This window comes from Enoplosus armatus, chromosome 16 (genome assembly GCF_043641665.1).
Source record: "Enoplosus armatus isolate fEnoArm2 chromosome 16, fEnoArm2.hap1, whole genome shotgun sequence".
Lineage (NCBI taxonomy): Eukaryota > Metazoa > Chordata > Actinopteri > Centrarchiformes > Enoplosidae > Enoplosus > Enoplosus armatus.
Window position 1 is genome coordinate 13,811,287 of NC_092195.1, and position 27,008 is coordinate 13,838,294.

Here is a 27,008-nt window from a genome sequence, read left to right on the forward strand (position 1 = left end):
GAAGTGTGATGAGCCTGTTTTTCTGGACGAGTGTGTGTGTGTGTGTGTGTGTGTGTGTGTGTGTGTGTGTGTCTGTCCTATTGTTACCAAAACAAAATACAAATCCATTTTTAAATCTGGTCTCTACCTTTATATAAGACTTTATTTTATATAAGACTTTACTGTATTCTTCTATAAGTTGAACATGATTCTTTGTGTTTGATTCTGTATTTTTGTGCTGCTGATAATAATAACAGTCAACTCTAAATGTGTACTTTGTATGAAAATGTCACACAAAATAGCTGAAATACACTAAATACTTTACAACAGAACCATCTACAACAACAATGTTGCTACAGTAGCCAAATTATGCACTAATAAAAGAGCACTTTTGTGCTGTATATACTATGATTTGCTGATTCATTTGTGACCAGCTGACAACATGGACATCTATTTTATTTTCCACCAAACCTGCAGCACTTTCTCTCTGTTTGCCTACGTTCTCTTGCAACTTCTTCTAGAAATCCTCCACTCTCGGTCCACTTGTAAAAAGAGACAAGGTAAGTTAATTTATACAGTACGTTTCCCACACAAAAGCAATTATAAGTGTTTTCTTTTGTGTAATGCCTTTCGTGCCAGTATGAGTACAAAAACATAAAGGCAGGTTTGGAAAATGTATCACTTTGGTGCTATCTGGTGGTGCAGTGCATGCAGCGATACCTGCACCTGACACTCCTCAGCTTCCTGCACTCCAAGGGCCCTCACGTTAGAATACCATGTCAACTTAGCTAGAGGCTTTAACAACAAACAATAAACAAATTAATTATTATTGTTGACACAGGTACTGACAGCAGGATAGTGGATAGTGTATCATTAGCTTTAAGCACACTGAGAAACACATTTTTCCATTTGTTTTACTATATTTTATAGAAATGTTGAATGTTTGCATTACTCTGGTAAAGTCAGGGAAAGCGCTATTAGTTCCCAGCATTCACCTGGATTCACCTGGCCAGATTATTTAATAATAACTGCAGGAATTTCTATTCTGTGCGCTCCGGATATACAATCTGTATTAACAGCTAAACAAATATTATTCAGTGGGACAAGGACAAGTCTGTTATGTAATATTTGACTTCCCGCGTAGTGATATGAGACAAAACGGGAAAACATCTGCAGACTTTTCCATGTACTATACACACAGACACACACACACACACACACACACAGATGCACTCTCCCTGACCCCTCGGAGCTGATTACCTCACACCCCCCCCAGCCTGTGTCCCCTGACGGGACGAGCTGTGCTGAGATGACTTATTCTGTGGGATGCCTGTCCAATAAATATTAATTTCAAGCATATTTTTCATAATGATGTCACTCATTCAGTAGATGCCGTGCTCTTTTGCATTTTTCCAATTCAGTAGGTGTTTGGCATAGTTGATGACCTGGGGGTCAGTGAAGTCAGTTGAGGGAGCTGCTCTAGCAATTATAGCGACAATTACAAATACATACACTTACGTTTGTATAGTATGACAACTGCTACATGCACCACAGGGTGAGATTAATTGATTCTGCTTATACAACACCCATAATTTAATTGTGTTTTAATAGCAGATGTGTGCAGATCAGGTGCTGCCAGGTTCCATAAAAACTGAATGAACTAACATGACAATTAAACAATACATTTCTTATTAATGCAACAAATGTTTGATACAACAAAATAATTCAAATGCAGAAACCATTCAAAATCACAAAGTAATATCTTACAACTTAATTAATTTTACTTTGTGAATTTGTGTTGTTTTGATGTATCAAACATTTGTTGTAGATCGAACAAATGTATTGCATTAATTGTCATATTAGTCCATTATTTTTTGTGGAACAGCTCATTTCATAATGTAGTGCTTGATTAAGTTTGCCTACAGTAAGTTTTGTACGTTGTCAAGGCTGCTATGAGTATTTACTGGATTTTAACCTGAGAAAGAAGATAAAACTGGAGCACACTGATCAGCTTCAGACGACAGCCGTGTCTTCTTCAGAGTCAAACTAAAGTGCAAGTTGATCACTGGAATCTAGTTTCACACCTTTCTCAGTTTATTGTTCTTTGTCTGAAAAGCAACAGATTCAGGATGCATCTGCTGGATGACACTACCTGCAGCCTACCCATCCTACTTCTTTGGTATTTGATATTCTCCGTGTTGAGTGTTACTGTTATTTTGTCCATCTCTTATGATTTAATTAAAATATCTCAGTGAGCCAAACAATAACTCAAATTATGCCAAATCTTTTAGTAATTTATTCTTAAAATAGCCTGTTGTAGGCAAAAATATTTGTGTAGGCCTTACTATGTTCATTTTTTATAAAAGAAACTTACTTACTTTTGTATTGATGTATGCCTTATCAATATTGGGCTTTCTCTAACTGATAAGATACGCTGTGGGAAAACCTTCACCTGTAGTTGATGCACTTTCTGAGATTATAAAGTCATTCTGCTGACCAGATTCAAACTTTGTATTTTAATCATTTTATTTACACGTTTAATGCTAAATCCACAAATTCAGAGGATTTTGTTCCTTGATTTGGGGATTTTTGATGTGTTTCTGAACCACAATAAGTGAGGGGTGTCATCAGATGAGTACCCTTCACACACACACACACACAAACCCCCCCCCCACTCCAACCCCTGCTCTGTAACATAGAGCTCAGCTGCTCCTCTATGCAGCTGAGCTCCACAATAACATCCCAGGTGGACACACTGAGTCTGTCATTTTGCCTCTGACCCCTCCACTCTCTCTCTCCCTCTCTTTCTGTCCCCAGGCACCCGGACTGGACCGAGGACCAACATCTTCTGGTTTCAGGTATGAACCGGAGCACACATCAACACATCAGCAGGTTTGACACAGCAGCAGTGGATGGTTTGGTTCAGTTTTGGGATTAGAAAGGTTTAAGCCTGCCATTGACATGGCCTGGAGGGGTGAGCTGAGGTCGACCGGGATTGAATTGTTTCCACTGTTTGTTTGGTTTTCATATTGGCTGACATACTTTCACGGAGGGAAAGTGTTTTTCTATTTTAGTAATTTTACAAACGCTAGACTGGGAGAGAATTAGAGTTGAGGGGAAATTAAGTTTTACTAATCTGTTTTATTCTCAGCAAATGTTGATTTAGCTAAAGTTCTAGCCACATTGTGCTCCCTGTCTGTGATAAATGAACAGCATGTTTATATTAATGCTCTCATTGTTCTGTTGACCAGTTTATTGATAATTTATTGATAGATATATGGTTTGTTCACTGGCTAATTAAACGATCATCTTATTGGCCAATTTGTTATTCACTTACATTTAACTTTATGTTCACGTTACATTTAACTAAATGCTGACCTCAGTTGGTTTTTTTCTTGCCTGTGCCTCTGCTGATCATAGACCATGTCATCTGATCAATCAGACATGATGAGCAGCATCAGAGGAGGTCCAGTGAAAATACAGAGGATGTTACTTGAGCTGATGGTGCTAGCGGGGTGAGTACATTGAAAACACGAACACACTATTCTAACAGATCATTGTATGTGTTAACATTGCCTGACTTAGGTTTTAATACGATTCAGTTGAACACAACTTTATTTATCCTAAAGGCAGTTTTACGCAGCAGCTCATCACCCAGGTCAACAGATACACACACAATGAACACGAGAAAGAAGAAAAAACACTGTTAATTACAAAGATAAAACTATCAAAGGCTATAAGCTTAAAAACTATGTGAAATACATTAATAAATATATTCATATATCCAAAAACATGTAAGAAAATACACAAACTAAGCTGTACAAAAGCATAGAAATTACCTACAAATTAGTTTATGTTCATTCCCATTTTAGTTTTTATATCACATTATTATATGAATTTTAACAAAGTAATGATCAAGAAATCCAACAGCTTATTCAAACCATGCGACATTTTGTCTTTACTGACAAACATAAAAAAGTATTTTTATTACCATATTAACAGTTATAGTCTCAAAGAACGATAAGAAACCTGATTTATTTACCACAAACATGACAAATCTCTGTTGTGTTTTAGAGTCCTTGGTTTGAGTCACGGTGCCATTCAGAGACCTGACTATGATGACACAGCCACACCGGAGTTCCTCAACCCATCCTGGATGGCCAGCATCCCTGATGATCAGCCGCTGTCTGAGGTCACCATGCCTGGGACCCACAACGCCATGGCCCTGTACGGTGGTGTGTATGCAGAGTGCCAGACCTGGAGCCTGGCCTCCCAGCTCAGGGCTGGCATCCGCTTCCTAGACGTCCGTGTCCGTCACGTCAAAGGGAACCTCACCATCCATCACGGGGTGTCTTATCAGAGGGCGCACTTCGGCCAGGTGCTGGAGGGTGTGGCTGACTTCCTGCGAGAGTATCCCAGTGAGACGGTGCTGATGCGTGTGAAGGAGGAGTTCAGTGAGACGTATGACATCTATGGTGCTGTGGTGGACTACATCCATCGCTACGCTCACTGGGACCTGCTGTGGCACAGCCGGCTCGTGCCGACCATGGGAGAGGCCAGAGGGAAACTCGTCATCCTGCAGGACTTTTCTGGGCCAGACTTGGGGATGCGCTACGGTTCTCTGGACATAGCCGATGACTGGAAGGTATGAGAACGTATTATTCAAACATTTTTATTAAAAATCAACATCAAAACCAAAAGAAAAAAAAGATCTACTAGATCTTGTAAAATGCTCTGGTTGAGCAGAGTAGTACGTTTGCACCATTACAGCATGTATTAACTGGTGGTGCAGTCTTTCCATTTGAGGGGAATCAGTCATCAAGTAAGCAGTGTAGAGAAGGCCACAACTACAGCTTGGTTGGTGAATATGGCCGTCACAGGGTCAGGATCAAAAACTGTGCACATACATTTCAAAGGGTATTAAAAACAGGACCAAAACATCTGGCTGTGGATGCCCTCAACTAAAGCAATTCATACAAATGTATAACTCATGAAATATTTTCCGAATTGAAATGAATGCGTTTGAGTTATTAAACATGTGCTGTTCTCTGTAGGTACCCACACTTCTGCATGTGGAGGAGAAATGGCAGAGCGTCTATGAGCACCTGGAGGCGGCCCCTGCAGGAAACAAGGGCCAGATTTTTCTCACCTTCAGCAGTGGAGCTGGTGTGTTTGCGTACCCCCGAGCCGTCGCTCAGCGCGTCAACGCACAACTGTACGACTACCTGAGGGCCAAGACGGACCTGAGCCAGCGCCTTGGAATCATATGCATGGACTTCCCTGCTGCTCCTATTATTCAAATGATCATTGACTTCCAGCTAAAAGAGGTTAGAAAGAGAAGACAGGCCTTTAACACAGCACCTAGCAAGACAAGTCTGAAATACACAATTTCTTCACTGAAAAAGAAGGTGATCAAACGGTTTACTGTTAATGTCTGAGCCAAAATCAAGCAATCAATGAGGCATCACAATGGACACCAAATACAGCAGTTATAGCTCGGATTCAATAGTTAGGTGTAACCTTACTACTTTACTGTAATGAACATGGTTTAAATCATAACTCGGAAGAAACTTTTCATTGTGTCATTCACTAAAGACACTGGGAACAAAGTAAATGTCACATAAAAATGAACCAGAAATGGCAACATGTGAAAATGTGAAAATAAACTGCTGTGGAAACTGCTAAAGTGCATTATAATTGCTGTTTTGACACATTGTATCCATATAGATCATCAGTCAGGTCATTTTGACGCTGTGATGAGGCCAAAATAAGCCAAATAAATAATAATAATGTACCGCTTCACCTGGGACAAAGAACAGCAGTCTAACAGCTGATACAGATATTTGTTGTATTTGATCACTGCCAGGTTTTGTGGTTCTGTGTCTCTCTGAACCAGGAGTTAGGTTTGTGCCAGGACGGACGTTTGATTGTCACAGGGTGGCAGTGCTGCTGCAGAGACACTTGTGTCAGGTTGTGTCTGCAGTGACATCCTCATCTGTCAACCTTTGCATCACACACCCACTTCAACTGTCACACCGTTGTTGCAGAACCCAAGCCACAATCTTACTGAAGCAGATAATTAACTTCACCGTTTATAATTTTACTCAACACTTTAAAAGGGATACTCTGCATATTTTACACATTAAAAGGGGCTGTTGGGGCGTACAACTGCGTATGTGAAAAAAGTTGTATAAAGCCTTTTGTGGTGTCAGAGGGATCTGATAAATTGCTTTAAGTGATGTCACATAAGTCAGTGCTGGTTGGGGATGAAGACTACAAGTTTGAAAAAGAAAAGAATCTGTGGGTGTGGAGTTGTGTGTTGTGAGTGCGGACCTCTGTAGCCCGCTCCTCATCTCTGCTCGAGGCTACCGGCTCGAAGCTACATTAGCTGCTAATAGCATGACACACCCAAATCTCGGACTGAACTGTCTGCGGACATGTTATGCATTGTGGGTAATGTAGGCATCAGGTTTTGAAAAGGTAGAAGAATGCACGGAATAAAAAAGGTGGTTTCTTTGGCTCTGCTGAATTGATTTTGATCTTTTGAGCTTGAGTCACTGTAGTCACTCTTTAAGGCGGGGTTGAGATCAGATCACAGCTGGATCCAAGTCTGATGCCCTCAGATGGTTTTCCTAAATGCTGCTCCAAACTCTAGATTGAGAACAAGTGGCGGATGGACCATCACAGCTACCAAACCTGTTTCAAACTCCTTAAAGAGGTTTTCTTTCTGATGATTTGATCGATAATTATTTGCACTATATTGCTTTCGCTTGTTAGATCTAAGCTGTTAACAGTGTCATACTGTAGCTAAAGACTCCAAACTGGCCAATGATGTTACCAAGCCAGCACTCATCAAGGTAAAGTTTCTAGAAATCATATGAATATTGTATATTATACAAATAAGACTGGCATATGTTTAAAGCATGTATTTTTATTATTATTTAGTCCTGGTGCTGAAACTACAAAGAAAACTAAAACCAACCATAAGCAGGTGTCCAACTGCTCAACAGTAAATATTAGATGACTGCATGATGACAGTGTACCCTGTGTGTTTATTACCACACTGATGAGAGCTGATAATACAGTTTTTCCTGTCTGTGTAACTGCAAGTGTACCACACAGTCTTTTCTGTGCTGGATTACATTAATTGAGCCCTCGTGCTGCACCATGCAATCCCATTAATACCTATTGATTATGTATGAATGAATTGCAAAATGTAAAATGTCAGAAAAGTGTGGTATGCCAAAGAAATAGAAGGTTGGTGGTGGGTTGGTGGCTTAAAACACACTTTACATGCTGATTGTTTATATCAGATAACAGTGACTGATTTTATCATTATTTCCTTCTGGTTAAACGCAGAGAGAGCGTTGCGAAACAGTTGTTGAAATGCTTCGACTTGTAACCAATATGTCTTAACATCCTGCCAAAACAGCAAAGGATGTTAACAAAGTCGGCACTTTGTTAAGAGAAGTGACGAACGCCAACTCATGCTTAGTTCTACACTCACTTAGTGAATACTGGAAGAAGAAAAAAGCGTTAAAGAGCTAGACAGGTACAGTATAACACTGCTGCTGCTCCTCTTCATATTGATGTCTGTGTTTAATTGTGACAAGACTCTTTTTCTTTACTGCAGATATGAATCCGTCTCCACAGGTGGAATCCAGGCCTAAAAGTGCCTCTGTGATTTCAACAGTTGGTTAGAAGTCTTTTTTCTCCATCACATTTATGTCTGACTTCTTCCTTATGTTTCACTGTTATACCAATCCTTGACCCTCTCCCTCTTCCTCTCTCGTAGTTGTGGTGAATATTATTTGGTGGATGGTTATGATTGCAGCCATTGGTTTGGGTGGGTTTACTTCTGTTTGATCGCTGCAATATTTTTTAAGTGATTTTTGACAACAAGCAATGTGTTTTGGAATCTTTTCCATAACCCCAAATTAATACTGGCATGCATGCACACACCTGAATCATAGGGGCGACACACCTGGGCCGTTGTCCAGTCCAGCCCAACATCCCCATCTACCTGATAGTGCTGGGAGGGGCCAGCGTCCTCTCTCTGTCTCTGACCTACACCAGGACCATCTGGGAGGAAGGCTTCGTCTGCATCCTGTGCTCTACCTGCATGACCGTCCTGCACCTCTTCACTTTCGGCTGGATCATTGCAGGTGGGAGAAAATGTCAGAGAGACATTGTGTTTATACCAAAATAAATCTCTCCAGACATTCTTGCATGGATTTGAGGCACTGGTACTTTACTTGAGTATTTCCATTTCATGCTACTTTATACTTCCACTCCACTGCAATTCAAAACACAGATAAGCTTAGTTTAAAGCCCCTGAATGTTAAATTTTAAGTATTTCTCCACAACATTAGATTTGAAGGCAAGTTTTCACAAGCTTTAAAGTTTGTCAAAACACTCAAAAACTCTGTCAGGACTGTGTGGGTGTGGTTTGATCAGATTTTTTGACAGTGACCAAACAACCCACCAACTGTCATCAGCTTCTGATTCAAATGTTGCTGAATCCTAATTGGTGCACGGACGTACGTGACGCCATCTTTTTTTCTCACCGAGTCACACCCGCTTCAAACCAGCGAAAACAGCACAGGCAGAAATCTCTCTCTGTAACTGTTCTAACTTTGGGAGAGACATTTGTGTTCATGTCGGACCCCGTCACTCACAGTAAACAGATGATTGAGAAAACATGTTTTCAGGGCCTTTAAGTTCATTTTAGTGTGTAGTTTCAACTCTAAATTGAATTGAAATATTCTGAAATGTCCCCCTGTAGGCACTACGTGGGTTTATCCCGTATATCCTCCCAGCTACACACATGGAGAACCTCGGTACTGCCAGAAGACAACCTTCCAGTTTGCCTTCGCTATCACCACCCTGCTGTGGGTCACTATGGCTCTCATGTTCACCTGTGGTTTTTGCTTCACTCTTCTGACCTGCTGTAAGACTGTAATTGCAAGACGCAGATTGATACCCAACCGCAATACTTTCTATGGTGCTGTGAGTGAAGAACCTCCTGCTGGTGATGTGTGATTTAAATCTTTGTTCATGTCTCCAAATGTCTAAGGGATGTAGATTTACAATGGATTTGACTGAAACTTTTCCCAATCCCCCCCCCCCCCAAAACAGTAATGATTCTGATTCTGCTCCTGAGGGTTGTTTTTATGATATTGTGGTAGTTTTTATTGTTTTCCAGAAAGTATAAAAATTGTAGACAGCTACAAATAAAATGATTTAAACAGCAGCTCCCAAAACTGCTAAAATTTGTCTTTCTGTAATCTTCTTGTAAAAGCTTGAAGAAAGGTGTCTTAGTTCACTTGAGACTTACATAACATTTTTGCAAGATTTTGATATTTTCTGTTGCTGAGGCAGCTCTGCTGCTCTTTCACACAAAAGCACTGTCCCATCACATGCTTCCTGTTGACTCCATAATCATACAGTTAACGTTTGAGCTAGAGTTAGATAATCTAGTGGCAGCTAATATTGATTCAGTATTGAGATGGAGAATAAATTGTTTTTGGTATTGTGTTTTTATATTCTACTCTGCTATGTGTGTGTTTTCTGCAGTGAAATAACTTTTCTTGATTGCATCGTTCCATCCACATATCTGATGTTTTTTAATGCATCCTTGTCTGGAGGTTAGCAAAGATTTTCAGCTAGTGTTGCTATTATTAATTACATTTTATATGTACATCCTAGGGGTATATACTGTATGCTGTGTTTGTATCTGTAATATCTGGAATCCAGAGAGAGTAGATAATTACTGCAGCATTAGCTCATGAGGGTTCTTAAAATCAACAATAAAAAGATAAAGAAAAAAAGAAGACCAAAGATACTAAACACTAGATACGTTTTTAATAATATGTTCTTAATAAACTTTATGAATAGACATATTCAATACATATAAAAAAAAAAAAAAAAAAAAGAAAGAAAGCAAGAACAAATTTAAAAGCCTGATTTTTAATTCAGGCATTTTTCAAGACTACTATAGCATTCAGTGGGGTCCTTTTACGTCACACAACCAACCAACACCAGTTAGCATCAAGCTAACATACATGCTGCTGTTGTCGGACCGGTGATAGAAGATTAAATTGACGGTGGAGGTGTCTGAGCCTCGGCTGCAGTGAGCTCCTCGGTGGTTAGTCTGAGAGAAGTTGTTGAACGAGCTGTTTCGCGCTGTTGAATGAACATGTGGAGCTCCGGCCGCCGTGTCCTTCAGGACCTGCTCAGCCAGCCTGCTGTCAGGAGCTTCTCTCTGACTCCTGCTCAGGTCAGTGTCTGAAGATAGTAAAACTATCCGTCAGTGTTTGAAACTGCAGGAGTGTCATCGTCTTGACACCTACTAAACAGCGGTGGATAACTGTTAAAAATCTCTGTCAGTTTTGGTTAACGTTAGAGGTGTAAATTATATGAATTAAAGATAAATCACTTAACTAAACTAAAACACGTGACTGGCAAGCCATAATATGAACAGGCTGTTGTCGGCTATAGAAAAATGACTTGAAAAATATGACCTCTGAACTTATGGTCATATTCCTATCTCTATACTTCGATGTTACAATGCACACACTCATTACTCCACATTATATGGGCAAATGAGTCGTAATGGTGTTATAAGGTCTGAAACTAAAGATTTACATGATCAATTCCTCTGTCCATTTTTTATACGTATAGATCATTTTTACAATTAATTGTTTAGTCTATAAAATGCCATAAAATAGTAAAAAAGATCCATCATATCTTCCCTGAGCCGAACCCAGATAAATTAAAAGTGATATGAAATAGAGACGAGCAGCCAATTCTAACATTTCAGAACTTGTAACCAGAGAATATTAGTATTGTTTTCCTTGAATACATGTAGTATAAATTAACAGCAATTATCAAACATTGTTGTTGATTACATTTCTGCTCATCAACTATCTTAAGGTGGATGTCTGAAACTCAACTTGTTTTGCACCTTTGCAGTAGGTCTTAATGAATTATGTATGTGTATAAGTGGGAAAATATAAAGAACTGGGTCCACAGAAACATACTGGTCCACCCTCAACAAGTTGAAGCTTTGTGAAGGCTGCAGTTCACTTTTGTAACAACATTTGCTTTCCACGAGGACATGACAAAAACATAAAAGTTTGTGCTTGATGTTTCCACAGAACACAGTTGTGGTGGAGCGCTGGTGGCAGGTGCCCTTATCTAAAGTAGACAGTCCGCCGAGGCTTCACCCCCGGAGACACAGGATCTACAAGTTGGTTGAAGACACCAAACACGTTTCCAAGGAGAAGATTGAGCTCATCCTGACTCAGACTGTACCCAGTGAGTATCTGCAATGCTCTCAACACATCACATACACCTCCGATTTGTGAGTTGTCACAGGAAGTAATAAAATGTAATTAAACCTGTCTGTCCTGACAGAGCTTGGTGGGCGAGGAGACACTGTGTTTGTGAAAAAGTCTGTTGGCAGAAATAAGCTGCTGCCTCAAGGCCTCGCAGTATATCCATCACTGGAGAACAAACAGATGTTCGCTGAGGAGTTACGAGTGTGTATTGCTTTTTAATACAGTCATTTATTCATTACACATATTTGATGGTAATGTATAGCTATTGATCACCGTCACCTTTTTTACCAACAGCTTTTGCGTGAGGGGAAGCCAGAGGAAAGAGTCCAAACCCGCACTGGTCAACTGGTGAGTTTTCATCTACTGGTGATATTTAATTTGACTTTCTTCACTACTTGGATCCTACACTTGAGTCACAGTTTTTAAGAGATGCAAGGAACAACAGACTAACAGCTTTCCTGTTGTTGTTTTTACAGACCGTGGAGTTCCTCAAATGCTCCAAGTTGAAGATACAGAAAATGCCCTCAGATGAATTCCAGGTCACTAAAGAGGTCGTCTGCAGGCAGTTACTCAAGAAGGTCTTTGTCTTTTCTATTTCCCCTACATTACATTACACTGAGAAATGTCCTGCTTGAACGTAGAAGTCATTGGTTTATTGACTTGACTTAAACGTTTCCTCAGCTGGGAGTTGTTGTGCCACCTCAGGCTTTGAGTCTTCCATTTGAGTCAATCAAGGACTTGGGTGACTACTGGTGTGAAATTACGGTAAGAAATGTTCTTTTTCAGTGCATCACATGCATAAGTGTAGCTTCACATTATAGATGTCTTTTTAGTTGTTTGTAGAAATTGATTCCAAACAATGAACAAAGTGTTTAAAATGTAGACTATTACCTTGAAACTTAAGCTTCTGTCAGTATTTTTCCACCATGAGCACTTCTTCATGTCACTCTTCCACACCCAAAAACAAATAAAAACCTCACTAAACAGAAGCAGGTTAAGGCTGTTAATCTACCAAAGACCAGACTGCTTATTCTTCATATTTGTATCTTCCAGGTTAATGGAATGGACACCGTTCGCGTCCCCATGTCACTGGTGCCGTATGAAGACTTGTCTGCAAGTTATCAGAAGCAGCTGAAACCACAAACGCAGCAGCAGGCAGCTGCAGATATTTCAGAAGCTGCCGATGAGGCAGAAGCTGCTGTGAAGGCAGTTTCTGACGCTGCAGTGGAAGCTGGAGCTGGTAAAGACTCTGTGAGTCAAGTTAGTGAAGCTTCAGCTTCGACAGGAGCTGCTGCTGCTGCTGAAGAAACAGCAGCTCCAAGTACACAGACGAGTGAAGACACAACAGCACCAAGTGACAGCCCCAAAAAAGATTAATGGACTCCAGATGAAGATGTTCATAGAACTATCATGGATATTGTTTATCTATAATACACATTATACATGCATAAAAACAGTTGTCTGTGTGTGATTTATTAAAATGTTTTTAGTTCAAAGGTGCATCTGTCTTCTGAGGACGTGCAATTAAAAGAGTGAATGTTAATCCATCTTTGGACCACTGTAAACTGTTGTTGAGTGAAGTATTATGGGAAACAATACTGTTGCCTCTCAGCTGGTTGACCTCCCACAATATAACAGTTAAAAGAAAAATCTTGTGGGAGGCTTCCAAGGAACTTGTGAATGTTTTATGTCAAAGGAAAAAGCAGTGTTAAGTTGGGTAAATGTTACATGTGAACTCTAAATTATCGTTGGTCTTTTATAACCGTTCCTACATCATTGTGATACCAGACATACCCAAACACTACCCACTTCGAAGTTATGGAGTCTGAAACGAAAAGATTTATTCATTAATTTTAACCGCAGCAACGCTGCTAAACATGTTAAGTCACTGAATCTGGAATAACAGCTGCATAATACAGCTGTATGTTTTGTTAATCTTTGTATAAAAACCTTTTTTATTGTCCCAGGAGACAGATGTGTAACTAACCAAAGAGTGCTGTGAACATCTGAGTCATTTTAAAGAAATCTTCCCATTATTTCATCCAAACTCCTTTTGCACTGCCCAAGAGATGTTAACGATAAAGAAAAAGCTGGAACTCGTGTAAGAAACATTCAGTCAGTTTAAGCTCTATAACCTATGTTCCTGTCTCTAAGATGTGTGTGAGGGTGTGTGTTCAGACTCTCAGCTGCTTGCTTTGGGCTGTTTCCACTGCCAGGTGTGTGTAAATACACTGACATAAGCTCCGCAGGCAGTATGTACCATGAATATGAATTATGGAGGTATTTGATATCCTCGGACTACTGCTCTGTTTCTGCCAAACTTCAGAATAAGTTTCGAGGCAGATCAGGTTGTGTGTGTGTGTGTGTGTGGTGGTAAAGTGCATGACAGAGCCGCCGCCACACCTAGCCAAAGTTTATATATGAAGCTTTCTACAAAATCCCATGTGTAATGAAGTATAGTGCATGTAGAAACAACCTGGCTCATGAGTTTACATGTATGGTTTATTTCCTGCATGGAAAACTAAAAAATACTGGAGCGTGGACTACCCACTGCTTTGTTAAGGGAGGAGGAAGCCATTAGAGCGTAAATAAATGTCAGTGCTTCGATGAAAAGCCATTTAAGAGGCTGCTTTGCTGGATGGGAAAGACTGATGCAAGACCGATCTTTACAGCCATTATAAAAGAAAGCATAAATCTGCAATTTTCTCCAAAACGGCAGAGATTGGCAGTATTTTGTTTCACCACATTGAACAGTTCACAGCAGTTTCCCTAAACAAAAGTCTTCCGTGTCTTTTAAATACTCTGACGAGCCACATACACAGAGATTCCTGATTCCTTTTGTCGGCAGAGTTTTCCTAAAACTGGAAGCAGCAGAAAGAAATACAGTTACAGCCTCCTCTCAACCCCCTGAAATAAAACAGAAACTCAACATATTTTCAAGACGCTAAATGTTTCAATCATCCATTCAAGATATGAAAAACGTCATTGGGACTTAGAAGAAAAACGAATCGGTCAGATGCCTGCTGGATGCAGCCATTTAAAACTGAAGAACCAGCTGAAACTGAAATGCATGTTTGGTTCTCTGGCAATTCATTTATGTAACGGACTTAGATGCAGGTATGCTGCTTCACAACTCAGCTGAGTTTTCAGAAAAATCTGAATTAGAAACTTTAAAAAGAAATAAATTGGGGATGAAATAATAGTAACAGACAACTTTTACGCTTTAATTTATTGAGAGTCGTTATGAGCAACTGCAACATGTATTCCAACATCTTTATTTTTTTATTACAAAGTTGTTATTCAACGTATAAATATGTCATGTGTCACAGCTTTCCAATGACTCCAGTTCATTTCTCATTACAGCATTTCACTATAATGACTGCCAGAGAACCAAACCTGTTTTGTAGTCGTCTTATCTTTATCACAAAAAAAAGTCATACATCAATGTTCGCTGTATGAACAGGAAGCATACACATTCAAAAGGAAAACATTTATAATGGCCACTTCAGGGTCACATTAAACCACCTCTCCCACTGACTGGCCACAGGTACCTTTAAACACGGTTACACTGTTAGGTAGGTATAGCGCCTATATTTACTGTGACTGGATTTTTCGGTACATGAGCAACACCTTATCAAACAGCTGACCAAAAGAACTACTGAGTATTAACAATTCAACACAAATATAGGAGGAGGGAGGGCAGGAGGAAAAATCTGTATTAAGATATATATAGTTTCTTCCCAAACACAAGTTTTCCCCTTTGTGCAGGGAAATCTGGGAAGCTCTACTCTACTTTCTGATGCAGGGTTTCCACATGCCTCCAAGAGTCCACAGTATGACATTTAGAAACCATATTTGGCCTGGGTCTGCCGGCGGGTTAGCTTGTTATCTGCCCAGTTGTTCTTCAGCTCCAACTCCCGTTCCTTCGCCTGCGAAAGAAGAAAGTCATGTAAAATTCATGTTAAGCTTTTAAACGACTAAATGTCAAATGAGAAAACATTGATTTGAAGTTATTTTTTGGTCATTTTAACCAATTAAACCAAACAAAAAAAGAAAGATCCAGTCCACTGGCCAAATCTGTATTCATTCAATTTCAAGTGTTACAACTTGCATGTGCATGTCAGACTACCAGAGAACCAACCAGCTTAACAATGCAAATAAATCCCCACCCTGTGCGCTTATCCCAACTTTGAATACCATCCGAGGTAAAAACAAAACCTACCATGTGATAGAACAACACCCAACATGATTGAACAGACAATTACTCTGAAAGCTAAACAAAAACAACTACTGGCAAAGTAAAGAGAAATACTTTTTTAGCTTTTCTGTTTGGATGCCTTGTGTAGGCTCATCATACATTTGTGGTAACATTTTCTTGCAGCATACTGTATACACCCCAGGCATACAGTAGTAAGCACGAGGCTTGACGTTTACTCTATACATGTCGGCCAACAACGTGGAGCTGAACGTGTGCTGACAGGTCACACTGGGAGTGCAGACTCTTGGTATGTTGGCACAGAAACCCAGACTCCCATCCTGCTCTGTATCACCTTCAAAACCAACTGAACAATCATCTGTAAATTTGGAGTTTTGCTGAGCCAGTCTTGCACTAGAAGCTCTTGCATAAGCTACAATATATCCTGTTTGTGTTAAGTTGCATCAGAGAATTTACTTGAACTCTGTATCCCTCCTCCTTAAATCCCTTTTTGGTGTCAAAGGGATTATAACATAGCATTTCAAGGACATTTGGGGAAATACTGCCTGTTGATCCAGACAGAACAGCAGAAGAAAACATAAATAACTCTAGGTTCTACTGTTTAGGTTCAACAATGTTAGATGAACAGTGTGACTTTGTGCTGACACATTAACATATGCACAGGAAATATGTGTACAATATGTGCAAAACAAGCTGAACAATAAGACTGTTTCTTAAATACAAGGTCTATTCCTGTAAAGACCCTGATGCATGTCTGCAGACAGACGTCCTCATGAACCCTCGCAAACATGAGAAGATTTACACCGCACAAATGTATAATTTGTGCTTTAGCAGCACTCACCTGGTGAATGAGATATGTTATCTGATGCTTGCGTCGCTGTTGTCCCGTAGGCTGTTCTCCCTTTTTCTGCAGAAATGACAAAAGGTAGATGTTACATTAAGTTAAATGTGTTGTGATGCATGTGTTGTTTCTTTACAAAACTCTCTTTTTCTATGCTTTTTGACTTGCAGGAAATCATTTGTGCAACAGCCCTGCAAGTATCAAACCCACCTGCATTTTGTTAAGTTTGGTGGAAACCACAAGAGTCAAAAGAGTCAAAGCCATTTCCTCCCTTGTGAATGTTCACGTGAGAGAAGTAAGGATCTGTTGAATCAGGCCGTGAAATATTTTTAGATTCCGCCATTTATGGCAGGAGGGGCTTTGGATATTCCCAGTCTCACCTGAGTGTAAATCAATAGTGAGCAAAAGCACACAAAATCCTTCCACTTTCCAGAAACTGGGCAAAAACCTGAACATAAACCTAAGCACAACTTTACACCCAACCCTGTCAATTCTGAGCCTCCAATGCAAGAAACCGCAGTGATAGAGGTGTAGTCAGGTCACCTTGCTGAAGGACTGACGGTTCTGCTTCTCTTCTGTCATGCTCTTGGTCATCCACTGCTGGTTGCCACTCAGCTGGTCATCCCCTTTGATCTCCAGAAATTTTACCTCCTCTTTGCCCCTGTTCCGTTTCCCTTGCAGCCGCATGAACTGAAGTACAGGAAGGAAATACTCATATCAGTTAAACAACGTTTTCACCTGGCTGGATGGTCATAGAGTTGTACTACTGCAGCCCCATTTCACATATGTTTTTAATCAGGAGCTACTGTTGAACCTAAACTGGGGGAATGAAACAGTCAAACAAAAGTGTGATGCTGCTGCAATAATATTCAGAATGAACCGACTTATGAAGTATAGACTTCTATTGCAAAATACAGATAGAAGAAGCAGCATTCTTCTTACCGCTTCATCATCAAACATGGCAGAGTGGCCAGGCTCTTCAGCCTCTGCCAATCCGGGGTTAGGATCTTGGTAGTATGGCTCATTATAATATCCCTGTTCAAGGAGAAAGTGTTTAAATTCATGTTCCATTTTCACTGGTTTACAACTCTTTACTGTTGATTATAGGACTGCTCTCATGTTTTGATTTGTGCAGGGAGACCTCTGGTTGCCCCTCAGCTACCGTAGTTCAAGCAGTTAGCTAACTAGCCTTTATGTATATTTTTGGTTGTATTATTTATTGATGCTATGGTGCTCTTCTTTGATTTGTGTTACATTAGCATCTAAACTGCAAACAGTATCTGTAGTATGTGACTGGATAACATGCGTGACTGATCTGATGAGCTGACTGTCAATGAAAGAATCCAGCACTTACAAGAGGACTACATTTTGAACTGGATTAGCGTTTGTTAACTTATACTTAAATACTCCAGTTAATATAATAACTCAAGTAAATTTAAACACAGTCAGTGTGATCTGAATCTAAAGCCATTCAGCTGACATGTATATAAAGTATAATGTACTGTATGTGTCATGATTACCTGAGGCAAACCTTCTGGGCCTGCCATGGGCTGTTGATACTGAGGATATTGCCCTCCCCATGCACCAGCTCCCTCATGGTTCCCCCCAAAGTCGAGAGGGGCGTCTGACTGACCGGGTTCATCTGCAGGTGCAAGAGGAAGAAGCTCTGCGGGGGCTCCTGGCTCAGGGTCTAAGCTTGGGACAACTGCAGAGAGAGGCTGGGAGCTCTCACCCAGAGAAAAGTAGTTCTGTGGGGTTATGTCCTCCTCGTTATCCTGGTCGTCAGTGGCTATTTGTTTAGCCAGCTGCAGGGCAGCTGACTTTGCTGCAGCTTTGATAGCTGAGGGGGATGCACTAGAACCAAGCAGACCTTGAGCAGGCATTCCAGGCTTGGGTCCTTTGGGTTCTTGGCGCTTGGTGAGTGTGTGAGGAATCAGGAGTCTATCGGTCTCCTTCACTGTCAGGTTTTTGGGTTGTGGTAGAAGGGACGACAGGCCTGAACCTGCACTCTGGAAGAGGGATATGGATGGAAAGGTGCAGTGTGAGTTCTGGTAATGGCAGCTTGATTCCCTCAATTATGTATTTTTAGCCTTACTGAAGGAGCAGAAATATTGACAAGAGGAGACACAACAGAGGGAGGTGGCAGAGTTGAAGCTAAGCTGGCATGGGTACCATAAGGCTCTATCAAAAAGTGTTTAGATGCAAAACACTATAGATGCTCGATAAACTTGTGGGGTTTCGTTTTGCCACAAATAAGCTTTATATCACGTGTACACAATCCCATAATATGATTATGAAAAGGTCACAAATGACAGCTGATTATTCCTGTATTATCTGGGATAGAGATGATATAACAAGCCCTGTTTCATTGGTAATTTGTTTGAAAACAGGTTTGAAAGTTCATTAAACCATCTTGAATAAAACTGTGGTAAGAACAACAATTCAGGTGAATGTAGCCGCACATATGTTCTTACCTGAGGTTGTAGTTTCTTCTTTGCTGGTTCATCATCATCAGAGTCTGACTATAGACAAGAAATACATAATTATGAATTACATACATACTGCAGGAGCTACAATATGTATAAGCAAACGGCTGATCTGACTCAGTACTCACATCCTGTCTCTTTATCTGTGGTACAATGATCTTGACAGGCTCTGTTCGCTTCCTTGGCTTAGGCAGACTAGAAAATAAGCTTCCTTTAGATGGCCGAGGATCTAGGTCATCGTTTGACGTGCTGTCCCCTGCTGAAGGGTTCGCGTTTGTCTCCTTGCTTGGTCCATAGCTTCCTCCTGCCGAGCCTGGCTTTTTAGGAGCAGGCAGGAGAGAGAAGAGCCCTCCTGCACTGACTCTGCTCTCCGGTGAGGCAGAGGTCGAGGTTTCTTCTGAGTCACTGTCATCACTGCTGCCATAGGCGACTAAAGACATGTTTGTTGATGTTATTAAAGATTATTAATCTGCAGTAACTCGTGGACATGGATTACCACATGGATAACTCCCCCTGATTAGGTCTCAAGAAGCCGTACTCACGCTTTCTGACGAGTTTACTTCAATTAAAGGTAGGATAATCTTTGATCAATATGGCCTCAAAGACATTGAAACAATTCCCGATTGAACTGTAGTATCATAAAAAACACAGCAGCTTAAAAGAGGGCCTCACAGTGAGCTCTTTAAATGAAACGACTGTTCCAACTTCACAGCGCTAGCTAATGTTAGCTAGGCCGCCGCGGCAAACGATGTTAGCTAACTGATCCTTTTCTTGTATAGTCAAATTAAATTTGTCTCAGATCTATTATTGCACATAATACAACATCGGCTGATGCACCAGCTGCTCTATCGCCACAAAACGGAGCTTTTTTTAGTCCCTAGACTCCACCAAAACATTCGCCTCCATCGTTCATGATTACAGAAACATCTGCGCAGCTTTCTGCGCAGCCCTTTCTTCTTCGTCTGTTTGTCATCAGTTGGTAAACAACTGCAGGGCATTAATGCCCCTAACGGGCCGAGTGTGTATAAACATCAATTTACAGTATCTGAATAATCAAATTCTTCAGTAATCTGTGGATTTTACATTCTACAATTAAAAGCTTATACACGATATATTATATATATATGAGCTGCAGTATTTTTAGACTCAATATGTTTAAATGGGACTATTTTGAGCTACTGGTATAGCAGTATTTAGGATTAAAATTAAGGTCAAAAGCTTGATTATAATTTCTTCAGAAAAACAAATCAAGAGAAAAAAAACAGTGACCATCTAACTCACTATCTTGTTGTACCTTGCATATAAAGCAGGAAAATCCGAAACAGGCTCATCTCGCCTTATCGTCTTCATTGTCCATCCATGTATGACACAAAAATCCTTCTCTATATACAGCCAAAAGGTTGTGTATATGGGGCTGTTTGTCATGGTTTAGCCTGGGTAAGATTACCAACTGGACAAAGTGGGCAACTGTCCAGGGCCCCAGACCCTCAGGGACCACAAAAGCAAAAGCCCCGAGTTTACTGTCCACTGAATAGGGGCCCACAGTTTATTTTAGCCCTGCGGCCTCCTAGTGGATTAGGACAGCCATGGATAGATAGTATGGTTTTGGACTGAGGTGTCTAACAATCACATATGGGTCTAATGTTTGGGTGACAGATAGATGATGGTAATGAGAACCTTACCTGATAATGGATTGATCTGTATGAGGGAGTAATTGGGAGACTATCGGATAATAATACTGCTGAAAGAATGTTCCTCTTCTACTCTTTCCACAACTGATTTGTGGCTGTGAACTGTAGATTATAGATTTCTGTCTTTCCTGTTGGACCTAGGTCACAGAGACTGAAATGTAGATGTGCTGTGTCTATGAAGAAACTAAGTTCAAATGTTTTATACAAATTTACGGTTAATCTGAGACTTTACTCTAACGGGCATCTCCTAAAACTCTGCTGAGGCACGAGTTGTGTTGAAATCACCGTTAACAATATTTCCAGCTTGACCACAAAATTACAAGTGTGAAATAAATGTATAAAGATCACAGTCAGATCGCACAGATTCTTGCTCTTATCCAGAGGAATCTTATAAAACATTTGAAATTAATCTCAAATTCAAAACTTTACACTTCCAGCTTTGAGGAATAATACTTCTTTTACATGATGGTATTTTCCATATAAATTAACTTGGTCCATTTACCTTTGGCCGACTAAAGTTAAATTAAAAGGGAAAAAAACATTGTTATCCTGAATTTCTATCTCAGTCAAACAATTGTTCTGCAAATATCCAAGTAAATAACAAATGCATTGCTTGCTTTCTTATAATTAGTGCTGTTAACGTTTTTTACATGAGGATTATACCTTCAGTTGGAGGTTTTGGTCAACAGGGGCGCTAACTGTGCAGCTTCATCAGGTACTGGGGGCGCGTCTGCAAAGTGGGAAGCGGGTTTCAATTTCAAACCCAAACAGTCCGAGGGACGAGCCAGTGGATTGTGGGATAACGCAAAAACCAAATTGTTGCCGCGTTTTGCCGTAGAAATTGTAAGGTTATTCAAACACACATCAGAACGGTGTCGTTAGCACCGGCCGTGGTTAGTCCACAGAATCCGCGAAAGAAAGTCGCCCGCCGCGTCTTCGCTCCAGTTTTCCGCGCCAGGTTGATTTGGATGACAAACCGACGCTTGCCTTGTTTGTTGCAGGTGTTGACCAATCCGGATACTGTAACTTACCACATTACAACTACTACTGTGTTTTAATTACACATATATCTGACATAGCAAGCCATTTCTGCAAGAAACATGCCGAGGTCCAACAGGCAACGAGAATACAAACCTGGAGATCTTGTATTTGCTAAAATGAAGGGCTATCCACACTGGCCTGCGAGGGTAAGCACCTGACGTTAAATATCTTGTTTCCAGCTTTAGGTTTGGTATTCATTTCAGTCCTTCTGGCTGCTTGCTCCTATCACTTGTTTACCTGCGAGGCCTAACAGTAGTTAGCTACCATGAGTTAGCCTAGCTTAGTCGTGTTAGCTAACGTTGCCCAGCATCCACACACAGCTAGCCAACTGTAGACAGTTGCAAATTTCTTTCGGGTGATTCATCGAGTAGACAGACACCACAGTAACTTACCCTGCTCGGCTAACTAAATATGAATGTTGTTGCTAGCTGCTGTTTGCCACCAACGCTGCCTTTTCATGTGCCGCTTTCGTCTACCAGGGGGCCTGTTAGGCTAATGTAAAGCTTTTCTTAACCGATAAAAATAGCAGTAGGGTAACGTCGGCTACAAATTAACGGCCATGTCATACACAACGTTAACCGCTGTCATGAAGCAAACGTTATCCTAACGTTAATGTTGGGCTATCTGAGGACACAGACACGAAGCCACGTTGTAACTTAGCGAAGTTAACGTTACGTACTTAAGAAGTTTTAAGTTGTTTTCCCTCATTAACTGTTGCATTAACGTTACAGGCTGGCTACACATGGCTGCTTGTGTAGCCATATGCGTTGGGGCTTTGTAAACATGCCAGCCTGCACACACTTGTTGCGACAAGTAACGTTAACAGTGTTTCTGCTCGTAAAGTTTAATTACTTCCATTACGTTTAAATTTGGTCGAGGCAAGTAAAAACAGTGGTGTAAGACCATAACGTAATGTCTACCCGGCCCATAAACACACACTATCCTAACATTGCAGTCAGTGTTTCCTGATAATTTAGCATGAGAGAAAATGTAAACTTTTAAGTCAAACAAGGTTACGTTTCCCTCTAAAACGCAGCCTTGCTCAGAGCTTTATAAACAGTGTTATGCATATATAAGAGAGAATACGAGAAATGGGGATTGATATAACCAAAACAGTTTGGCACTTTTCACTGCACTAGAGCCAAAACTGAAACGGAAAAATGTGGAAACAAAACATCAAGTAACCTCTAACCACAACTGGCCTGCACAGTTGAAAAGGAAACATTGCAGTTTGTCAGTGTTTCTGTTTTTCATGTAACAACCATTCATACCGTTGAATAAACATATTGCACACAAAACAATCTCTAGTTTTTAAATAGAGGTACTTAATAAACCAATAATGAATTTGCACTTTCACCCAAAATAGTTAATTTAGTGTAAGTATTGATCTGTGCCTCTTCCCTCCTTTTTTCAGTCTTATCAGCCTTGCCCCTTGTCAGCATGCTACAGGCCCTGCCCCACCTATCCTGACACAGTGGCCCTATCTGGGAAAGCCAACAGGCCTGTCTGGCAACGGACTCATAATAGTGCAAATGGCTGTCATAATGTTGCTTTCCTGTGCCTCGGTGTCTTGCTTTTTTTTTTTTAAAAAACCCCACAAATAAATATTGGCAGAATGGTGGAGCCAAACAGTGCGCTGCAAGGATGTTAAATATGACAAGTGAAGCAAAAACTTAAGTGAATGAACGAATAGCTGGTATTACCTCATCAAGCAGAGCAGTGAATTTAAAATACCTTCAATAACTGTCCAGTGCTATAAGCCTAATTTAGCATTAACAGCCATACTGTTGAAACAGTTAATTCATTAGTTGATTAACAGAAAATGGTTCAAATCAAGTAATTGTTTGACATTTATCAAGAAAATATACCAAATATTTTCTGATTCAGACTTCTCGAACATGAGGATTTGACAACCCAAACAATCTGACAATGTTTACCTTGAGAAATTGTAAATAATAATTAAAATTATTGTTAAGTGCAGCATGGACTGAAATGATCAGAATTGGTCGCCTACTTTTAACTTTGTGTTTTACTTAACCATCATCTTAATATCTAAAGAGTTGCATGGATTTTGGGATTCCTCAGCATCCTTTCTTAACAAGCTGTGTTCTTAATCCACAGATTGATGAGTTACCTGAAGGAGCCGTGAAGTCCCCCTCAAACAAGTACCAGGTGTTCTTTTTTGGGACGCATGAGACGTGAGTATAGTGTCTTAATGTGTGTTAATCTTATTTCTAAACAATGGCAGAAGCTTGGAGCAATTGAGAATACTAAAACAAACATCCTAAGTGAACTAATTTCTGCCAGTTTCCACTTTCTTAGCTACTAACAATTATTTTTTATCAGTATTTGTTTTGGTTAATCGCATATTTTAACTTAGATTTTCTTTCACGACCCCCAGATGATTTGTAACAACTTTGGTGACCCTCTGTCTTTCCCTGAACACTGTTGTTGTCTAAAATGTACTTAAAAATACACCAGAATTCCCTTAAATTTGCGGTGAATATTCATTGTCCCCAGATGATACATCATAATGTGTTAGGTGACCCTTTGACTTCTTGACTGAGGTCTCCATCTCAAATCAGTTATTTTTATTTAACCTGTTGTCAAGCCAGAATTTCAATTTGCACACATGAAATATCAAAGCCTAATGCAAACTTTGCCTTTACGTATACCCACTGCTGGTAAGGCTCTAACAATAGCAAAAAAAATGTCAAACATGTATTATTACAATAATTATATAGAAGAATAATTAATCTAGATCTACTGGTCAGAGAGAATTGTCATTGATTCATTTCTATTGATCAAGTAATAATTGACATTTGATCACTAGAATGTGTTGTCTTTTATCCAAATGTCAAAATAAACACTTCTGCCTGTGTGGCAGCTACTAACACATTTTCAATTGATGTGATTGAGTCAATGGATGTACAAAACTCCATTGAATTATGTTCATATCTCTAATGTTTGCCACCACAGGGCGTTCCTGGGGGCCAAGGATTTGTTCCCGTACGATGAACATAAGGAAAAGTTTGGAAAAACAAACAAGAGGAAAGGCTTCGCTGAGGGACTCTGGGAGATCGAGAACAACCCCACTGTCACACATGAAGGCTACGAGGTGTGTGCATTTCTAAGATAGTGGCCAGGTGTATGCTCTGTTGTCAGTTTGTTTTATTTCCGAGGGAGGTTTGTGAAATAGGGTGCATTAAGATATAAGGTAAGGTAACTAATGAAATGGCAGCCACAGAAAACCTGTCTCTTGTTGTCAATTGAGCTTCTGTTGCTGAATTGTGGTACCATGGGTAACACAACTAATTGCGTGATATTTTAGACCAATCATGAATTGTGGAAGAACTTGAAACCATTGTTCATACAAAAGCACCGAATACATTACTTTCTTTATTCTCTTAGTTTTCACCTGGTTTTCTTTGTTGTTATGAAAATGGCACCATCCTCTTGTAAGCATTTAACATTAATACTGCAAATGAATTGGATATTATGCAATGGAAGAAGGAGAGAAAACTACCCAGACTTTGGGGTTGCACTCTGTGTGGTTCTAATTCCAAACATTGTTATCTTGTCTTTCACTAATATTTGCATATCTGCCTTCAGTCATCGAAGAAGGACAACGCGTCAGAAGGAGCTGGGGATACAGGCAGTTCGGAGAAAGCAGATGCTGAGGGCAGCAGTGATGAGGATGAAGGGGCCCTGGTCATCGACGAGAAGAATGAGAGGGGAGGAACTAAACGAAAAGCAGAGGAGTCCACAGAGGTGAGTTTAAAAAAATTAATGTAGAGAGCTTCATCGTCAGTCTATAGTTGCCCACTCTGACACCTGTCAAACCTTCCGTAAGGCATCTCCCAAGCGGCCGAAGGATACGGAGGCGGAAGGTGACTCTAAAGTAGACGGCAACAAGTCGAACACAGAGGCTAAGCTCAATGATGTGGCTGGACCCAAGGTAACTGCTCCCTCCTCACAGAGTGAGTCAAAACCCGAGGCCCAGGAAAACGCTCCAGCAGGAGGCCAGCTAACAGCAGATAAGGTGAGACACGCTTCTTATTAGTGGGGGTTTTTACCCAGGAAACATAAAACTAAACCCATTCTGATTTGCTATGATTTGTGAAATATTCTGCAGTAATGTTACTTACTGCAGTATTGATACTTGACCGTGCGAGAAGTAAATTGACAAAATTGTATGTATATGTTGCATGTCAGACACTAAAGGAACAAGAGACACTGTAATAATTCCTCTTAATTGCTCTCCACTGATCTCCCTGCAGCCTGTGACAGACAGTGCTTAACATCAACTCACAGAAGAAAACCAAGAACCTTTGACGCTTTTCTCTGGAATTGAAGCATCAACACGATTACCCGCAGGATGCCAGATTTCAGCTGTTTAATTAATAGGAGAATTTTAAAAACCTAAGTGTTTGTATTGAGAGACAAACAAATCTTCATTTGCCATTTTTGGGATATCATATATCCCAGAAACAAAAAGTTTGCTAATCTGATTTCAAACAATTGAAATGAGCACTTTAAGGCTCATTTATAAATGGGATTTTGGTGTGTATATATTTTTTATTTCTAAGTGCAATTACATAATTACAAAGACTGAATGCTAGGTGTCAAAAACGTTTCTCCGTTTAGAGGGAATAAACACTGAATATATAGTAAAAAAAAAAAAAAAAAAAAAGAACATTTAAACCACAAACAAAAAAGATAAATACTCCAATTTGATGGTTTTAAAACATAGATATTGTACAGAAATAAGAACAAATTTTCACCCATGCTCTCAGCTTTAGTTCGTAAATTAAGTGTTTTACTTCCATTTGTTTCACCTAGCTTCTCAGCCTCATATATCATATATTCAGTCATTGGATACATGATGAGTTGCACTTTTCAGAATTTCTTTTTTTTCCTGCCCCATTAATCATTGTCTAGTTCACTGTATGACGTTTTTATGCAACACAGGTTTTGTTGCTTTGGTGTAGTGTATGCTTCATTGCAGGTGACCAAATTATGTGATTCATTTCACCAGATTGAATATGTAAAGCCCATTTGAGCAGAACAATTTTAGGATTAAAACAGTTACTCTGTAAACCCCTCTGTAACTTTCTTTTGCTGACGATTGTGCGTTGTTGAAAGCAGAAAGACATTCCTGAATGATGATGTGTCAGAGCTTGGTCTTGAAGCTTTTTAGTTATTTGTCACCACTTTTTCTGCAGGAATTATCTGGCAAACTCTTAAATCCATCAACTCAACTCGTTCATGTTATTATAATTTCTTATTTAGCTCACATGATTGCTGCCATTGCTTGATACTGGAGATGTATTTGTGAAGAAGACTTTATTGCGTTCAGTAATTGGTTGTACCAAATATGTTTCTTTTTCTGTTCTGAGATGTATTGCTGAC

The 27,008-nt window shown here is 40.0% G+C and overlaps 5 protein-coding genes across 6 annotated transcripts; 4 read left to right on the forward strand and 1 right to left on the reverse strand.

Annotated features, from left to right (window-relative positions):
* Window positions 1-3,426: 3,426 nt before the first annotated feature.
* On the forward strand, window positions 3,427-5,417 carry LOC139299253 (1-phosphatidylinositol phosphodiesterase). Its single transcript, XM_070922157.1, has 3 exons — window positions 3,427-3,494; window positions 4,054-4,624; window positions 5,034-5,417. Exons 1-3 carry the CDS (start codon window positions 3,427-3,429, stop codon window positions 5,415-5,417), a joined length of 1,023 nt encoding a protein of 340 aa, XP_070778258.1.
* A 2,066-nt stretch (window positions 5,418-7,483) lies between these two features.
* Window positions 7,484-9,123, forward strand: LOC139299462 (transmembrane protein 272-like). 2 transcript variants are annotated; one of them, XM_070922370.1, is made up of 5 exons: window positions 7,484-7,531; window positions 7,613-7,675; window positions 7,775-7,825; window positions 7,953-8,144; window positions 8,765-9,123. In XM_070922370.1, the coding sequence occupies exons 2-5, from the start codon at window positions 7,615-7,617 to the stop codon at window positions 9,019-9,021; spliced, it is 561 nt and encodes a 186-aa protein (XP_070778471.1). In that variant the 5' UTR covers window positions 7,484-7,531; window positions 7,613-7,614; the 3' UTR covers window positions 9,022-9,123. The 2 variants fall into 2 exon arrangements, with proteins under 2 accessions (XP_070778471.1, XP_070778472.1); XM_070922371.1 differs by having other exon boundaries at window positions 7,507-7,531; window positions 7,633-7,675.
* An 887-nt stretch (window positions 9,124-10,010) lies between these two features.
* Window positions 10,011-12,759, forward strand: mrpl9 (mitochondrial ribosomal protein L9). The gene is made up of 7 exons (XM_070922139.1): window positions 10,011-10,258; window positions 11,139-11,298; window positions 11,398-11,522; window positions 11,616-11,669; window positions 11,798-11,899; window positions 12,003-12,086; window positions 12,375-12,759. The coding sequence occupies exons 1-7, from the start codon at window positions 10,172-10,174 to the stop codon at window positions 12,696-12,698; spliced, it is 936 nt and encodes a 311-aa protein (XP_070778240.1). The 5' UTR covers window positions 10,011-10,171; the 3' UTR covers window positions 12,699-12,759.
* A 1,821-nt stretch (window positions 12,760-14,580) lies between these two features.
* On the reverse strand, window positions 14,581-19,766 carry prcc (proline rich mitotic checkpoint control factor). Its single transcript, XM_070921592.1, has 7 exons — window positions 18,993-19,766; window positions 18,853-18,900; window positions 17,899-18,387; window positions 17,321-17,413; window positions 16,922-17,068; window positions 16,379-16,444; window positions 14,581-15,250 (listed from the first exon to the last, which is right to left on the reverse strand). Exons 1-7 carry the CDS (start codon window positions 19,302-19,304, stop codon window positions 15,164-15,166), a joined length of 1,242 nt encoding a protein of 413 aa, XP_070777693.1. The 5' UTR covers window positions 19,305-19,766; the 3' UTR covers window positions 14,581-15,163.
* Window positions 19,767-21,338: 1,572 nt separating this feature from the next.
* Window positions 21,339-26,117, forward strand: LOC139299159 (hepatoma-derived growth factor-like). Its single transcript, XM_070922067.1, has 6 exons — window positions 21,339-21,742; window positions 23,718-23,794; window positions 24,576-24,714; window positions 25,209-25,367; window positions 25,450-25,638; window positions 25,877-26,117. The coding sequence occupies exons 1-6, from the start codon at window positions 21,656-21,658 to the stop codon at window positions 25,895-25,897; spliced, it is 672 nt and encodes a 223-aa protein (XP_070778168.1). The 5' UTR covers window positions 21,339-21,655; the 3' UTR covers window positions 25,898-26,117.
* The last annotated feature ends 891 nt before the right edge of the window (window positions 26,118-27,008 follow it).

Excerpts from the sequence above, each read along its gene's own strand:
- LOC139299159 (XM_070922067.1), top strand. The coding sequence starts at position 21,656 with ATGCCGAGGTCCAACAGGCAACGAGAATACAAACCTGGAGATCTTGTA. Across the intron at positions 23,795-24,575 it reads TTTTTTGGGACGCATGAGAC|GGCGTTCCTGGGGGCCAAGG; the intron begins GTGAGTATAGTG and ends TTGCCACCACAG. Across the intron at positions 25,368-25,449 it reads AAGCAGAGGAGTCCACAGAG|GCATCTCCCAAGCGGCCGAA; the intron begins GTGAGTTTAAAA and ends ACCTTCCGTAAG.
- mrpl9 (XM_070922139.1), top strand. The coding sequence starts at position 10,172 with ATGAACATGTGGAGCTCCGGCCGCCGTGTCCTTCAGGACCTGCTCAGC. Across the intron at positions 11,523-11,615 it reads TGTTCGCTGAGGAGTTACGA|CTTTTGCGTGAGGGGAAGCC; the intron begins GTGTGTATTGCT and ends TTTTACCAACAG. Across the intron at positions 11,900-12,002 it reads GCAGGCAGTTACTCAAGAAG|CTGGGAGTTGTTGTGCCACC; the intron begins GTCTTTGTCTTT and ends ACGTTTCCTCAG.
- LOC139299462 (XM_070922370.1), top strand. The coding sequence starts at position 7,615 with ATGAATCCGTCTCCACAGGTGGAATCCAGGCCTAAAAGTGCCTCTGTG. Across the intron at positions 7,676-7,774 it reads CTCTGTGATTTCAACAGTTG|TTGTGGTGAATATTATTTGG; the intron begins GTTAGAAGTCTT and ends CCTCTCTCGTAG. Across the intron at positions 8,145-8,764 it reads TTTCGGCTGGATCATTGCAG|GCACTACGTGGGTTTATCCC; the intron begins GTGGGAGAAAAT and ends GTCCCCCTGTAG.
- prcc (XM_070921592.1), bottom strand. The coding sequence starts at position 19,304 with ATGTCTTTAGTCGCCTATGGCAGCAGTGATGACAGTGACTCAGAAGAA. Across the intron at positions 17,069-17,320 it reads CCATGTTTGATGATGAAGCG|TTCATGCGGCTGCAAGGGAA; the intron begins GTAAGAAGAATG and ends CCTGTACTTCAG. Across the intron at positions 15,251-16,378 it reads TAACATATCTCATTCACCAG|GCGAAGGAACGGGAGTTGGA; the intron begins GTGAGTGCTGCT and ends CTTCTTTCGCAG.
- LOC139299253 (XM_070922157.1), top strand. The coding sequence starts at position 3,427 with ATGAGCAGCATCAGAGGAGGTCCAGTGAAAATACAGAGGATGTTACTT. Across the intron at positions 3,495-4,053 it reads GAGCTGATGGTGCTAGCGGG|AGTCCTTGGTTTGAGTCACG; the intron begins GTGAGTACATTG and ends GTTGTGTTTTAG. Across the intron at positions 4,625-5,033 it reads ACATAGCCGATGACTGGAAG|GTACCCACACTTCTGCATGT; the intron begins GTATGAGAACGT and ends TGTTCTCTGTAG.